Source organism: Lingula anatina, chromosome 7 (assembly GCF_051362555.1).
Source record: "Lingula anatina isolate TDL-2025a chromosome 7, LinAna3.0, whole genome shotgun sequence".
Taxonomy (NCBI): domain Eukaryota; kingdom Metazoa; phylum Brachiopoda; class Lingulata; order Lingulida; family Lingulidae; genus Lingula; species Lingula anatina.
The window spans coordinates 2,373,194-2,389,299 of NC_141773.1; the positions used below are offsets into that span (position 1 = coordinate 2,373,194).

At 38.6% G+C, this 16,106-nt stretch overlaps 2 protein-coding genes and 1 pseudogene across 2 annotated transcripts; all 3 read right to left on the minus strand.

Moving 5' to 3' along the window:
- Nucleotides 1-149: 149 nt before the first annotated feature.
- Nucleotides 150-2,096, minus strand: LOC106172485 (sperm-egg fusion protein Juno-like). The gene is made up of 3 exons (XM_087016451.1): nt 1,870-2,096; nt 731-860; nt 150-429 (listed from the first exon to the last, which is right to left on the minus strand). The coding sequence occupies exons 1-3, from the start codon at nt 1,990-1,992 to the stop codon at nt 221-223; spliced, it is 462 nt and encodes a 153-aa protein (XP_086872577.1). The 5' UTR covers nt 1,993-2,096; the 3' UTR covers nt 150-220.
- Nucleotides 2,097-5,927: 3,831 nt separating this feature from the next.
- LOC147760602 (sperm-egg fusion protein Juno-like) lies at nt 5,928-7,647 on the minus strand. The gene is made up of 3 exons (XM_087018501.1): nt 7,196-7,647; nt 6,759-6,888; nt 5,928-6,197 (listed from the first exon to the last, which is right to left on the minus strand). The coding sequence occupies exons 1-3, from the start codon at nt 7,313-7,315 to the stop codon at nt 5,989-5,991; spliced, it is 459 nt and encodes a 152-aa protein (XP_086874627.1). The 5' UTR covers nt 7,316-7,647; the 3' UTR covers nt 5,928-5,988.
- Nucleotides 7,648-9,357: 1,710 nt separating this feature from the next.
- On the minus strand, nt 9,358-10,343 carry LOC106172481 (uncharacterized; annotated as a pseudogene).
- Nucleotides 10,344-16,106: the final 5,763 nt, after the last annotated feature.

The following is a 16,106-nucleotide window of genomic DNA, read 5'->3' on the forward strand; positions in this document are numbered from 1 at the left end:
AAGCACATGATACTGAAGGTGGGACAACCTTTTTGACCAGTGTAATATATATATATATATATATATATATATATATATATATATATATATATATATATATATCGTTTATCATGCATGTCAACGAAGTAAAAACATCCTATTTTGCAGTGTTTTATCTGATTATAATTGATTCTGCAAGCGCACAATTCGACTCAATTCAAAATTTAGTCACAAAGCGGTTTTATGCGGCAGCCTTTTCTTCGGCAGCAGCTTGAGCCACAGCTGTATTTGGGTTTGGTTTGGAGGGATCGAATGTGAACACCATGCAGGGTTCGGAGTCTGGGACCACCTTGTAGGCATCGTGCCATATGGCGGTGCAAAAGTCGGCGGCGGAGCTGTAAAATTCTTTGTACTTTTTACACACCGAGCCCTCTTTGCAGCTGTTAATTTCTAGGGAAAAAAACACAATTTAATTTTAGCATGATAATGTTTCTGGTGCTTGTGTCTACCTGATGGTCAGTGCCTCACTATAGACATCGCTGTTTTTGTAGCAAACGCCACTTTATTATTTCATTAAAATGTAGAAGAATATACGTTGTTGGGAGATATTCATTATTTACAATGGCGCCATCTGTGTCCATACAGGCCTACGCCGTTTAAAAAGCACATCTATATAAATTAAACAAAATTCGACATTTTTCCTATGTGACTTATTTTAGGAGTTTAGGGTGAATCAAATGGCATCACTCACCGCCCCAGTCCATGTCAGTGATCCAGTTCCTATGACAAGTGTATTCCTCTTTGCAGGCATCCCACCATTCTTCACACAGGCTGGCACAAAGCGGTACCTGATCAAGGTGGTCGAAATCCGGATATTCATACTGTAATGAAATGGTTAAGTTTGGGAGAGAGAGAAAGATATTTCAGTTAGCTTGCTCATAACCTCTCTTCATATATACATTAAAATGTTGCGTTTCTTTTTTTCTTTTTTTCCTTTCGAAAATTCCCATGAAATATGGGTGCATTTGGAAAAATGACTTAGCATCATGGTTTCACTCTAAATTAGGCTAAAGACACGTTAACAGATTTCTTGGTTATGCTTGTATATATGACTGTAGAGGGACAGAGAGAGAGAGATGGCTTCAGTGATCTTGCTCATGACTTTTCCACTTAATTTTCACTTTATACATGATATATGTTTTCCCATCCTTAAAATACAAACACAATATTCCCCTTTGCAACTGCAAACAAAATAACGCGATTTATTTTTGGTTCGGAGCGCATGTCAGATACACAGTATTTTTTATTTCAAAAAAGTATATTTAAAGGCATAATAACTCTTTGTATGAGACCTATATTTCACAATAAAAACCTTGTGAATAACTCACAGAAATATAATATATTCTGTTTTACAACAAAAACAGCAGCTATAGCTTTTATTCTGATATTTGAACTTGTCTTTAGACCACGTGACCTCCATTGATGTCTATACTTTGTTAAAATCTCTTAAGAGATTTTAACAAAAAACCAAACTTTTTAGAAAAAAACCAGGGACTAACTTTGAATGTAAAAATGGATTCAATAACCATTGGTAAGTATGGGAAAATTGTTGTTTACTCCAGGAAAATTCATTTTTTGGCCGAAACGAAGAGTTATTATTGCTTTAACAACGCGGCTAAATGCAACTTATCACTTCTTTACATCCCCACGCATACAAACAAACACACACACACACACACACACACACACACACACACAGAGAGAGAGAGAGAGAGAGAGAGAGAGAGAGAACAGATACACACAGACGATCCAACAGACATCAGATAATTGTACGTCATCATTCCTCTATGTCCCGTGTGGGACATAAGGCCACATATAATTTGTACGTACTGCCTTGATAATCCACGGACCAAGGTTGGGAGAACAGGAATAGAAGCATATATCTTGGTACATGAGTCTCGCACATTCCGGTGACAGACGCGGTTTGTCTGGACAGTGGACGTAATCTATCATTGAATCCCACACATGGTTCTCCAGAAAATCTGCAGTTGCGTTCGTGTTGCAACAGGACCTTTCTCGGAAACTCGGACACTAGAAAAAACAACACTTAGGTTGAAATAAACGCCATGCATTCGACGCGATTTGACAAGGTCATTTACACTTTACGTTTCAGTAATACGAGTCAGTCCAACATTTTGCTTGTCATAAAGAAGTATACGCCACCTTATTCCTTTTGAGCAGAAACTGTGGCTTCTTATGTTATGATAGGTTTGAACAATTGTACATTTAAGTTAAGGCACATTGTTAAATTCTATCGAGATATCAAAAACAGGAGAAACGTGCGATTTATTATTTTCCTACATCATTGTTCAACATAAAGGAGAGTTTAACAGGTGCTTTAAATCATACACTTTGTAACATAGAACGTGATTAAAATAACCCGCAATAAAATGAATACTAGCTCATCAGTTTATCGTAACTGTAAGCAAAAAGTTCATTCCTTTTTTTTTTTTTTTACATTTTTCGCTCTCTATTTTGTGGATCTTGCGTGAAAACAGGGGTGTCTGGCGTCCCTGTTTTAATTATCCTTGAATAACAACATGTAAGTTATTTATAGAGGTTTCTTTCATTTTTGTCTATGTCTGAACAAAGGATAATTACCAATGTCTGGAACTGGTGTTATAAAACAGTTCACTGTACCAGCATAGCTGCATTAGTCTCTGATCAATTATTTAAAAAAAAACATAAAATATGACCTGCTTTTTTCAACTGTTAGTCTTTTCACTAAAATTGGCAAACGTGGCTGTTCATTTTAATCAGTCATGTAATTTTTTTTCACTTTAAGGTTCCAGACCTTCAATGCACAAGAGATAACAGGTAGGCCAAAATGTTGCTCGTTCTAATCATATATATTGGTGTTTAAATATTTTTGGGGGGAATGACATAAAATATTGCTGCATTTAATGACAGCAGCTTTACATTGACAGTGCATTGTAGGAGTTTATCTAGTTTACTGCTAAAGTGGTGACTAAGGTCCTGTCGTTATGGACAAATATTATCCATTGACTGATTGACTGCTTACAACTCATATACTGTGTCTCTATGAAATTAAATCTCACAGACAAATAAAAATTCAATATTAGATGGTCTTCTAACAGTTAAGCCAGTCTGAAGGAGAGCGATATAAGGCTAAGAAATTCAATTAAAACAATTTAATGTTCTCCAGAGAATCGAAGACACGTAACAAAGAAGTTAAAAGCTATTCTAGGAATTTAACAATGTTCACCTTAGCAACAGGTATGGCATGGCTACAAGAAATACTTTTCTACTATTGTCAAGCTTGTGTCAATCTTAACAATACTTGACTATCTTATATTTATAGATCTACATGTGCCATAATTGTCACAATTACACACCATACACATGATGTATTCAACGAAACAAATGTCAGCAAAACCTCTCTCTCTCTTCCTCTCTTTTAGTCACACAAACCATTTATGCGTTTTGACTATATTTTTCATTCATTCTCTCTCTCTTTCTCTTTCTCTCACACACACACACAACATGCGCACAAAAACATTCATAAATATACATACATACATACACACATATATATACATACAATCTCGCACCTCTAAATCTGGCTCGGGTGATGCAGTTGTCTTGCTGGCCCCTACTATTGGCAAGGTAATACACATGTTCATATAGTCATCTGCAGTCTTCGGTTCACCAGCCCGAACTAAGATTTGGATGTTCAGTAAAACGAGACTGAAGATCAGAATTGTCTTCATTATCATACGTGTGGAGTTGAACAAAATGATGAGGAGTCCTCTTTCCATTGCTATATTGACTCTAACTTGTCTGACGTAGAATTTGAATCATTGCTGTCAGAGCCAATCAAATTGAACTTATACCGGTGACAATATTACCATCTAAACAACGGTGCACAATACGTAATAGTAGGCCGTCAGATGTATGTCTTTAGATAGAAGACTGTTTTGAAACGTATAATTTTCAAAACAATCAAATATACTTGAGAAGCCTCATACTGAGAATGACGAGTCATATTTCATTGGCGGTATTTGTACATAATCATGAAGATATATGACTGCATTGTCTAGAAAAAATCACCACAAAACAGCATACAGGTTGAAATGAACACATTATTTCATACGTATTTTGTTTCCTACCCATTAAAATCAAAGTACAGTAAACCAAAGTCATGCATATTGTTAAACAATTGCCTTTATATTTTCCTGCATCTTATGCAGATACGTATTTTCTGTATCCTGTAGCCCTTTTTTGACTAACATTACTAACATAAACATTGTTTCCTTTTTAAAATAAAAAGTAACTACCTGAAATATGATTAGTTATATATGTTCATAAAACTAAGTCGCGTAATTAATTCTGGCGTTTACTGGTGTGTTAACTGGTATAAGATATTATATTATTTTCAGAACATTTACCTGGACAAATTAAAGCTTCTTTCATCTCTCTCTCTCTCTCTCTCTCTCTCTCTCTCTCTCTCTCTCTATATATATATATATATATATATATATATATATCAATGAGTTAGCATACCTCCCCAGTGACACATAGATCAAACCTACAACCTGGAAACAAAACCTGCTGACCTTTTTACCATGATATCACATAAAGGGTGTGGGCAACTGAAAGCCCGGGTCAGTAATAAGTGCACGAGTTCTGCATGTAGAAACACACAGAAAGCCACTTGGTCATGCATAAAACCAACTATGACTAATAAAGTAATGTTTATACTGACAAACATGATGAAAATTGTTCTCCGCGCCGTCTGCTCACTGCCATCACAAGTACTGGAACGAGGCTTACTTTCCTGCGAAAGGGGTCAGCCAGACACTGGCCCCCGGTGATTTGACTCTGATTAAAGGACTTCATGAGAGCCAGCGGGTGATTGAACCTGATAAGAAAGTCTAAAGACTCTGGTAGTGGGGTAATTTGACCCTTATATAGGAGTCAAATTAACTCCATGAGGGTCAAGGGGTGCTGGACTCTGACTAGAGAGTCAAATGGCTCCAATTTATTCTAAGTGCAGATGTGTGAAAAGGAAAAGAGCCATGCTAACAGTTCAGTGAATTTATCGTTTTGAATTCGTTCTCTCTTGGGAGACTGTGAATTCGTGGACAGCAGTTGGGTCGGGGCTGTAAAGGAGGATGCAGTGCTATGTTCTGGATCTCAGCTGGGCTCTGGTCCTAGCTCTGCATCTGATTTGACTCTGGCTTTTGATCCGGGTTGTGTACCCGAACTGGTTCTGTTCTGGGTTCTGGTACCAAAATGGGTAGGGGATCTAGTCTGGTCTCTGGTTCTAAACTGGGTACTGGTTCTTTTCTGGGCTCTGGTTCTGAACTGGATACGGGTTCTGGTCTGGGCTCTGGTCCTGAACTGGGTACCGGTTCTGGTCCGTGATCTGGCTTTGTTAATCTTCAGAATTTGAAATTCATAGTTTGAAAAAGGATATTTTTCAACTCCCTTGTGATAAATACAGTCATTTACGTCGCTATCACCTAGGTATAGGACCATTATGTATTGGTACAAAGAAATTTTGTCAAAGTAATTTAGTTTAGCCATAATTTGGGACATAAACTCGATCAATTTGATCTAAATGGTGTCACGATCAGTGGCACTATGGAAGAAATACCAAAGATAAGACGATTGCATTCCAACATTTGCTTCCAGGTATTGCATGTGGAGTTTACAGTAGGGTTCTGATTGGCGAAAAGCATAAATAGTTGCAGTTGTGGAGGATAAAAATAGTTGGATATTCAGCAAGACTACAGTAACTGAATTAAAAATTAAAAATTGTTTTGTTGTATATTATATCATATTCTTTTGTCACATTTACCATGTTAAAAAGCATGATAAGGAAGTAAAAACACCTAATTTTGCAGAGTGGGCTTTATCTGAATATCAGGGTGATTCTACAAGCGCACAATTCGACTAAATTCAAAGTTTAGCCACAAAGCAGTTTTATGCGGTCGCCTTTTTCTCGGCAGCAGCTTGAGCCACGGCTGTATTTGGATTTGGTTTCGAGGGGTCGAAGGTGAATGCCAAGCAGGGTTCAGAGTCTGGAACCACCTTATAGGCATCGTGCCACATGGCGGTGCAGAAGTCAGCAGCGGAGCTGTAAAACTCTTTGTACTTTTTACACACCGAGCCCTCCTTGCAGCTGTTAATTTCTAGGGAAAAACACAATTTAAATTTATTGAGCATAAGTATATGTCTTGTGCACGTGGCTACGTTATGATTAGTGACACACTTTAGATAATTGATGCAGCGATATTGTAGCAAACTTAAAGTTTCGGCAACCGGTTTGCAGGGGTTTGAATCGTATGTTGATGATTTGCAGTAAATTTGCAAAAAAGAAAAAAAAACCCAAGTTTGCAGCAGGTTTGTAGGAAAGTCGTTGTCTTCTAGCAGTTTCGCAGAAAATTAGCGGTTATAATTAGCAAGAACAACTTTGTAAGTTTACAAGATGGTCTTCATTTTCTTGCAAATTTGAAGCAAATTTGATGCAAATTCGCGGCAAATTAGCAGCAAATTTGTAATAAGTTTGCAGAAAATTTGCGAGAGAGTTTGCCGAAGGACTAATATTTTACCAAGGGATGTCACTTAATTATTTAATATAAATGCAGTAGAATATACGTCGGCGGGAAATACACATACATCTGCATCGATTTTCACCAATCCCTGTCTGACTTATTTTAGGAGATCAGCTTGAATCAGATGGCATCACTCACCGTTCCAGTCCATGTCAGTGATCCAGTCCCTATGACAAGTGTATTCCTCTTTACAGGCATTCCACCATTCTTCACACTGGCTGGCACAAAGTGGTGCCTGAACAATAAGGTCGAAATACGGATGTTCATCCTGTAATGAAATGGATAAGTTTGTGAGAGAGGGAGGGGGTTAGGTATCTTCCACACAGTATCTCTTGATATATATATATATATAACTTTATTATTAATGTCAAATACACAGTATTTTAATTTCAAAAAAGTATATTTTAACAACGCGACTAAATACATAATGCATGTCATCACTTCTTTACATCTCTGCGCATACAAACACACACACATACACACGTGCAGAGAGAGAGAGAGAGAGAGAGAGAGAGAGAGGGAGAGAGCAGGGTAACACAGATGGCCCAATAGACATCATTACATGTACGTACTACCTTGACAATCCATGGGCCAAGGTTGGGAGAACAGGAATAGAAGCATATATCTTGGTGCGTTAGTCTCTCACACTCTGGGGAAAGACGCGGTTTATCTGGACAGTGGAGGTAATCTACCATTGAATTCCACACATGGTTCTCCAGAAAATCTGCAGTTGCGTTCGTGTTGCAACAGGACCTTTCTCGGAAACTTGGACACTAGAAAAGAAAAAATACTTAGGTTGAAATAAACGTGATGCATTCGACGCGATTTGGAAATATCCTTTACACTTTATGTTTTAGTAATACGAATAAGTGCAACATCTTGCTTGTCATAAAGAAGTAAACGCCATTTGAGTCCTTTTGAGCAGAAGCTGTGGCTTCTTAATCTTATGTTTTGAGAGGTACATTGTTAAATTTCATTGAGATATCAAAAACAGTATTGTTCAACATTAAGGAATGCTTTACATGCGTTTTAAATCGTACACCTCTTAACTTTAAAGTGATTAAAATAACCCTTTATGTTTTGAATACTATCTCATCAGGTTATCAAAAAATTCCTCTTTTTACATTTTACATTGTGTCTGTTTGGCAGATCTGTAACAGCTTTATTCGTCCTTGAATGACAACATTAGATATTTATAGAGGTTTACCTCAAGTAACGTTTTTGTTTACGTTTTAACAAAGGATGATTACCAATCCTTGGGACTGATGTAATAAAACAGTTCATTGCACCAGCACAGCTGTTTTAGTCGTTCAACAATTATTTTAAAAAGCACAACATATGAAATGCTTTTTTGACCTGTCAGTCTTTTCATTAAAATTGGCAAACGTGGCTGTTTATTTTTATCAGTCCTCTTATGTATGTTTTTTCACTTTTAGGCTACCATTATGTATATCATACATAAAAGTACTGAAATAATTGTACAATAGATATCAGGTTGGACCAAAAATGTTGCTTGTTCTAATTATATACTGTCGTTTAAGTATTTATTTTCTGCAAACGCTGTAAGGTTTCCCTAGGGTTTCCCCAAAGAGGGACATTTCCCCTCAATATCCAGTTAAGCCAGTCTGAAGGAGACCGACATTAGGCAAAGAAATTAAATCGAAGACACATAACAAACAAGTTAAAAGCTATTCTAGGAATTTATCAATGTTAACAAGAAATACCTTTCTATTAATCTCAGGTTTTCTTACCAATACTTGACCATCTTATATTTATAGATCTACATGTACAATTTTGTCTCTATTATACACCATACACATGGTGTATACAATAAAACGAATGTTAGCAAAACCTTTCTCTCTCCCTCTCTTTTAGGCACACAAACCATTTATGCGTTTTGACTATTTTTCATTCTCTCTCTCTCTCTCTCACACACACACACACACACACACACACACACAAAAGCACACCCGCACCTCTAAATCTGGCTCGGGTGATGCAGTTGTCTTGCTGGCCCCTTCTACTGGCAAGCTAATACACATGTTCATATAGTCATCTGCAGTCTTCGGTTCACCAGCCTCAACTAAGACTTGTATGTTCAATAATACAATACTGAAGATCAGAATTGTCTTCATTATCATACGTGTGGAGTTGAACAAAATGACGTGGAGCCCTCTTTCAATTGCATATTGACGATAACTTGTCTGACGTAGCATTTGGATCATTGCTGTCATAGCCAATCAAATTGAAGTTATGTCGGTGACAGTATTACCATCAAAATAACGGTGCACAAAGCGTAATTGAGGACCGTCAGATCGCCGAGAGAAGACCATTACAAACATATTATTAGATTCTAGATCTGCATGTACTGTATCTTTTGCAGACTCATACCTCCCAGTCCCTGCTATAATTCCTCAATTCTAGGACGCAATGGCATAAAATATACAAATAAAAGTGTATTTGTAACTCTTTCTGCCGACTAACATTTTTTATATACTGTATGTTAACTTATTAATTTTTTTTACAGTAAACACCTTGATAAAGTTTTGAAAAAAAAAAAAAAATTAAACATAATCAATTCCGGTATCAAATGGTTTGTGTAACAGGTACAAGTATAGCTTGTTTCAGTTTTATTGTATTGACTTTTATATAGACCATATTCCAAAATCTTAGTGAAGCTTTACAGAAATGACATTACCTCAACCCCATCATCTCAACAGTGGGAGGAGCTATGCTAACAGTCGAGTGGAAAAGTCGTTTGGGGTTTGTTCTTTTTTGATGGACTGTGTATTTGTGGTAAACAGTAGGGTGGGAGCTGTAAAGTAGAACTTGGTACGTTGTGTTGGCTTCGAGCGTGGCACGGGTTCTGGTCTGAGTTCTGGATCAGAACTGGTTACGGGTTCTGGTCCATGATCTAGTTCTGAACTGGATACGGGTTCTATCTGGGTTCTGGTTCTGAACTGGGCACGGGTTCTGGTCTGGGCTCTGAACTGGGTAAGGGTTCTGGTTCGGGCTCTGGTTCCAAACTGGGTACGGGTTCTGGTCTGGGCTCTGGTTCTGAACTGGATACGGGTTCTGGTCTGGGCTCTGGTAATGAGCTGGGTAGGGTTCTGGTCTGGGCTCTGGTTCTGAACTGGGTACAGGTTCTTGTATGGGCTCTGGTTCTCAACTGGGTACGGGTTCTGGTCCATGATCTGGTTCTGAACTGGATGCAGGTTCTGGTCCATGATCTGGTTCTGAACTGGATACATGTTCTGGTCTATGATCTGGTTTTGAACTGGATACAGGTTCTGGTCTGGGCTCTGGTTCTGAACTGGGTACGGTTTTTGGTTTTGGGCTCTAGTTCTGAACTGGGTACGGTTTTTGGTTTTGGGCTCTAGTTCTGAACTGTGTACGGGTTTTGGTTTGGGCTCTAGTTCGGAACCGGGTACAGGTTCTTGTGTGGGTTTTGGATATGAAATGGATACGGGTACTGATGTGGGTTCTGGTAGAGAACATGGTACAGGTACTGGTGTGGGTTCTGGTTCTGAACTGGGTACGGGTTCTGATCTGGGCTGTGGAATGAACTTGGTCTGGGTTCTGGTCCCGTTGCTGGTTCTGTAGTCGATACGGGTTCTGTTCTGGGTTTTGGTTCTGAACTGGTTACGGCATTGGGTCCCGGCCCTGGTTTTGAACTAAGTACAGATGGTAGAGAAGGCTGAAGAGACTCATTAGTTTGTGTCAGCGCCTCAATATCTGCATGATGGTTTACAAGCACGACGATAAAAACCAATTTTTTGTTCAAAATCATAGCCATGTCTTCCTCTTATATCTGAAAATAAAAACCATATTTATTTGTAAAACAAATCGGAAAATTCCAGAGAGCATTTTATGCAAGGTAAATTTGATATATATGTAAATTCTTACTGTACCTTTCTAATTACTAAGCTAACATATAAGTTAGAATCGGCTTTAATATTTCTGACCAATTCACCAGTGAGGCTGGTGTCAAACAAGCAGAGAAACGGAGGAGAAAAGATAACACATCGGCGGAGGTAAAAATACCATCTTGTTAAGCTCAACTGTGCGTCTCTTTCCATAAACGCATCAAGTCAAAATCAATTCATCATCGCCCGCATTATGTTCCTATGGTGTTAAGTGCATGACACATATTTTATATATATTACCCTTGATGCTAGGATTTGACCTTTACATTATACTTGGATTTACTACCACAACGTCCCAGCTTAACCAGGTACTGACCTATTAAGATCATTGTACCTCATCTTTTGCAGACTAATACCGGCCGTTCTTTGCTAAAACATCTTCATATTTTCAAATGTTGTGACAAATCCTTGTACTCGATGGTATGGAATATGCACATATACAGGGTAAATACTTAAAGGGATTATAATTCTTCGTTTAAGATCTATATTTCACAATAAAAACATTGTAAATGACTCAAAGAAATATAATATATATTATGTTTTAACAAAAACGGCAGTTATAGCTATTGTTCTTATATTAGAGCTTGTCATCGGACCACGTGACCTCCATAGTTGGTTATACTCTGTAATAATCTCTTAAGAGATTATAACAAAAAAAAAAAACAAAAACAAAAAAAAATATATATATATATATTAGAAAAAACAGGATTAATTAACCATTGGTAAGTATGGGGATATTTTTGTTTACCCCAGGAAAATTATTTTTTTTACCCAAAATGAACAGTTATCCGTTAAATATGGAATATTATTTTTGGGCGAGTACATTTTCTACAAAAGGTGAGTTACCTTATTACCACACAGCTCTCGAAACTACTGATGCATGCACTGATGCATGCAGTTGTTCTGTGGTCATAATTGTGAGGGGTGGTCTTATAGGCAATTTCTGCTCTTGTATATAAACACGTGTTTGGTCAATCTTTGGAGTGTATTTTGAGAAGCAACAAAGGTATCGCTCTGAAACTGGACAGGTACCTTAGAACTTGACCAGGGTTTCCACGTATCACAACACGAGGGCAGGATCGCCTTCTCCTTAGAGTGCGCCGTGCTGGTCGTACAAAGACAACCAGTGCCCTCAAAAAAGAGTGGCAAAATGTCATTCAAACGCCCGTTCCAAGGCCCCTCGTGAACAAGAGATTACTGCAAGTCGGTTATTTTGCACGGTGACCAGTACGGAAAGCACTGTTCACAGCAGGCCATATAAAGCAACGTCTGAAATGGGCTGGTGACCCAGCGCATTTGCGGCCAAACCAGTTTAATCAAGTCGTTTTCAGTGATGAGGCCAGATATGGATTTTTTGGAGTTGACGTTCAAATCGTTGTCCGCCAATGTGTACAAGAGCAACACAGCTGATTGTGCACTACCTAGGGTGCAAGCAGGGGTTTTAACGTCTCTGTTTGGAGAGGCGTTTCATACCAGTGCCCAGAACCAGTTGGTTTTACTAGAAGACAACCTCAACCAGGATTCCTACATAGATATTCTACAGCAAACTATGCTTACATTTGTAAGAGTCATCTTCAGGAACAACTTTTTCTACCAAGACGACTACCCATCCCCACATCGAGCTCACAGAATCACTGTTTGTTTTCAAAACCAATAGGTTCAGCAACTGCCCAGGCCCTCCCCAGATATGAACCCAATTGAAAATCTGTGGTCGAACGAAACTCATAAAAGTGATAAACGGCTTAAATATTTCTGACCTATTCTGAAATTTTCATCAAAATCCATCCATTGATTTTGGAGTTAGGCTGGTGTCCAACAAGCAGACAAACGGAGGTGAAAAGATAACACCCCGGCTGAGGTAATAAAACCTTGTTACGCTTACCTGTGCGTCTCTTTCTGTTAACACACCAGGTTAAAATCAATTTATCAGCGCCCGCATTTATTTTCCTGTGGTGTTAAGTGCATGACATATACAGACTTGACATTTAATATGGAATATTTTAGTTTCGAAGGTATACCTAGATAAAAATACGTTCTTTTTTCAAAAAACTCCGATCTCATATAAGATTTGTGAATGTAAAAGTGTGCAGTCAGGTGTGTTACTACCAATTAACTGACTTTCATGCCTGTTGCGCTGCTACAGTATGTAATTTGCAGTGATTTAATTGGGTAGTGTTCCTTTGGGCTGATCAAAGCTTGGCTTAGGCAAAGCTTGGTTCTGTCAAAAAAGTATCCATATTTCGGCAACTACTGCATAGAAGAATTTGAAATTTTGCATGCAAGCGGTCAGTTTTGCAGTGCGTAAGATGAGTCAAGTAGTGCATTACAAATTTGTTAATCTAAGGCAGAATGGCGCGAAAAAGACAGACATAACCAGACAGATCATAGCGCCAAACGGAACGGTCCCCACAGTTTTATAGAGTAATGCCCAGACTGATGTACCTACACAGAGGTCACCCCCAATGTATCAAAATTTTACCTACAGGGTACAGGACCCACTGTCTTTCGGGATACGCTGGTGCAACTAAACAAAAACACTTAGTCCGTTCAGAACGAGGGGTAAATTGCCACTAAAATGCGTTTTTCAAAGTCCTTAGCGAACACCAAACTGGTTTTAGCAGGTAAGAACACCAAATGACCTCCGAGGTACCCACTGTATACAGCAAAACATCGTCGTCTGTTTCTCTAATGAATTGGGGGCCATGAACGATTCTAGGTAGAACACTGAAACTGCGTGGCTTTCTTTATTGAGGTCAGATTTCACCTGTACCGCCCAATTAGTCAAAACAGAGTTTACAGATATCCAGAGGAGGCCTACGACGAAGCATATGCCAGGTCTTAAGTGACAAGGGTGATTGACAGCGTCAGTATTTGGAGTAGATTCCATATTGGTGCCAAAACACCAACGGTAGTCCTTGACAAAAACCTGAACCAGATTAAATAAAGGAATAATCTCGAAACCACTTGACTATCATTTGATAGGGGGCACCTTAGGAACAATTCAAGGTTGCACGATGAGGTTGCAGGTTCACACAGAGCACTTTTAATAGCAGATAACTTACAGAACCAAGGGAATGAGCAGCTACCCTGGTCATCAAAATCGCCACATTTGAACCACATAGACAATATTTCGGTAGACCATTACTCACCAATCAACTGCCTACATGTCCTACAACAAAACTGGACCAGGTTGGACAATTTTAGACCGATGCCTGGAATGCTAATCCAGAATGAACTCTAAAAACCTACCCCCAAGAAATGCCTTGCCCTTGAGAGCCCTGGCAATAGCCACGAAGAGGCCAGGCGTAACAACGACCATTACTGTGACTAGCAACTGACATGAGGGTCTTTTGTGGAGCGTATTACCCTTTTACAGACGATAATTTGGAAAATATGGAGATCCAAAATCTCTCTTTTAATGGGAGTCGTATGACATAGAATAGGCAATGTCTTTTTGTTTGCTTCTCTGGCGAATTCCATTAATGAACTGATGTCACAATGACATCAAAGAGATAATTTAAAGTTATTAAAACACGATTTTAATCCTTATTTTCATTTATCAGTCAGCAAAATAGGAAAAATCCGATAAAAAATTATTTCGAAAAAAATATTCCATATTAAATGTCAAGTCTGTATTTTATATACAGACTTGACATTTAATATGGAATATTTTTTCCAAATCATAATTCATCAGTTTTTTTCCTATTTTGTTTACTGATAAATGAAAATAAGGATTAAAATCGTGTTTTAATAACTTTTGATAATCTATTCGATGTCAGTGTGACATCAGTTCATTAACTGAATTCGCCAGTGAAGCATACAAAATACATTGCCTATTTTAAGTCATACGAAAACCATTGAAAGCGATATTTTGGATCCCCATATTTTCCTAATTATTGTCTTTAAAAGAGTTACACGTCCCGCAAAGGCCCCCCATGTCAGTGTCTAGTCACAGCAACAGTCGCTGTTACGCCTGACCTCATCTTGCTGCTACCAGAGGTTTTCAAACCGCAAGGTATTCCTTATGATAGGTTTTTAGAGTTTAATCTGACATAAAATTCCAGGCAACGGTTAAAACTTGTCCAATTTGTCTCAGTTTTGTTGTAGGACATACAGGCCGTTGATACGGCGAGTAATGACCTACCGACAAATTGTCTATGTGGTTCAATTAGGGCGATTTTGATGACCAAGGTAGCTACTCATTCCCTTGGTTCTGTAAGTTTTTTGCTATTAAAGTGCTCTGTGTGAACCGGCAATCTCATCGTGCAACCTAAAATTGTTCCTAAGGCGTCCCCTATCAAATGATAGTCAAGTGGTTCCCAGATTATTCCTTTATTTGATCTGGTTCAGGTTTTCATCGATGACTACCATTGGTGTTTTGGCACCAATGTGGTATCCGATCCAAATACTGACACTGTCAATGACCCTGGTCACTTAAGAAGTGACACACGTTTCGTCGTAGGCCTCTTCGGGATGTCTGTAAACTCTGTTTTGAACAGTTTAGCAGTACAGGTGAAGTTTGACCTCAATAAAGAAAGCCACGCGGTTTCAGTGTTCTACCCAGAAACGGTCATGGTCCCCAATTCATTAGAGAAACATACTACGCTGCTTTGCTGTTTACAGTGGCTTTCTCAGAGGTCATCTGGTATCTTAACCTGCTGAAACCAATTTGGTGTTCGCTAAGAGCCTTGAAAAACGCGTTTTGGTGACAATTTGTCCCTTACTCAAAACGGACTGGGTTGTTTTGGTTTAATTGCAGCAGCATATCCTGAAGGACAGTGAGTCCTGTACCCTGGTGGTAAGACGTCAATGCATTGGGCGTGGTCTCTGTGTAGGTACATCAGTCTGGGCATTACTCTATAAAACTGTATAGACCATTCCCTTTGACACAATAATCTGTCTGGCAATGTCTGTGCTTTTCGCGCCATTCTGGCACAGCTTAACAATTTTATAAAACACTGCTTAACTCATTTTACGCACTGCAAAACCGACCGCTTGCATACAAAATTTCAAATTCTTCTATGCAGTAGTTGCCGATATATGGATACTTTTTTGACAGAACCATGCTTCGCCAAAGCCAAGCTTTGACCAGCCCAAAGGAGCACTGCCCAAATAAATCACTGCATATTACACAAGGCAACAGAGCAACAGACTTGGTAGTCAGTTAATTGGCAGCGACACACCTGACTTCACACTTCTCCAGTCAGATGTTTATATGAGATCTGAATTTGTTGAAAAACGCATTTTTACCTAGGTATACCTTTAAAACTGAAATATTCCATATTAAATGTCAAGTCTGTATATTCACTATTTGACCTTTACATTATACATGAATTAACTATCACAATATCCCAACTTACCAAGGTACCGACCTATTCAGGTTATTGTACCTCAACTTTTGCAGACTAAAACCGGTCGGTCTTTGCTAAAAATTCTTCATCTTTTCAACTGGGAACCGTTAGTAAAGTCCTCCAAAGAAATGCTACAGCAGGGCCGCCTCCTCCAAGACCACGACCAGGGCGTCCGAGTATCACAACAAGCAGACAGGATCGCATTGTTC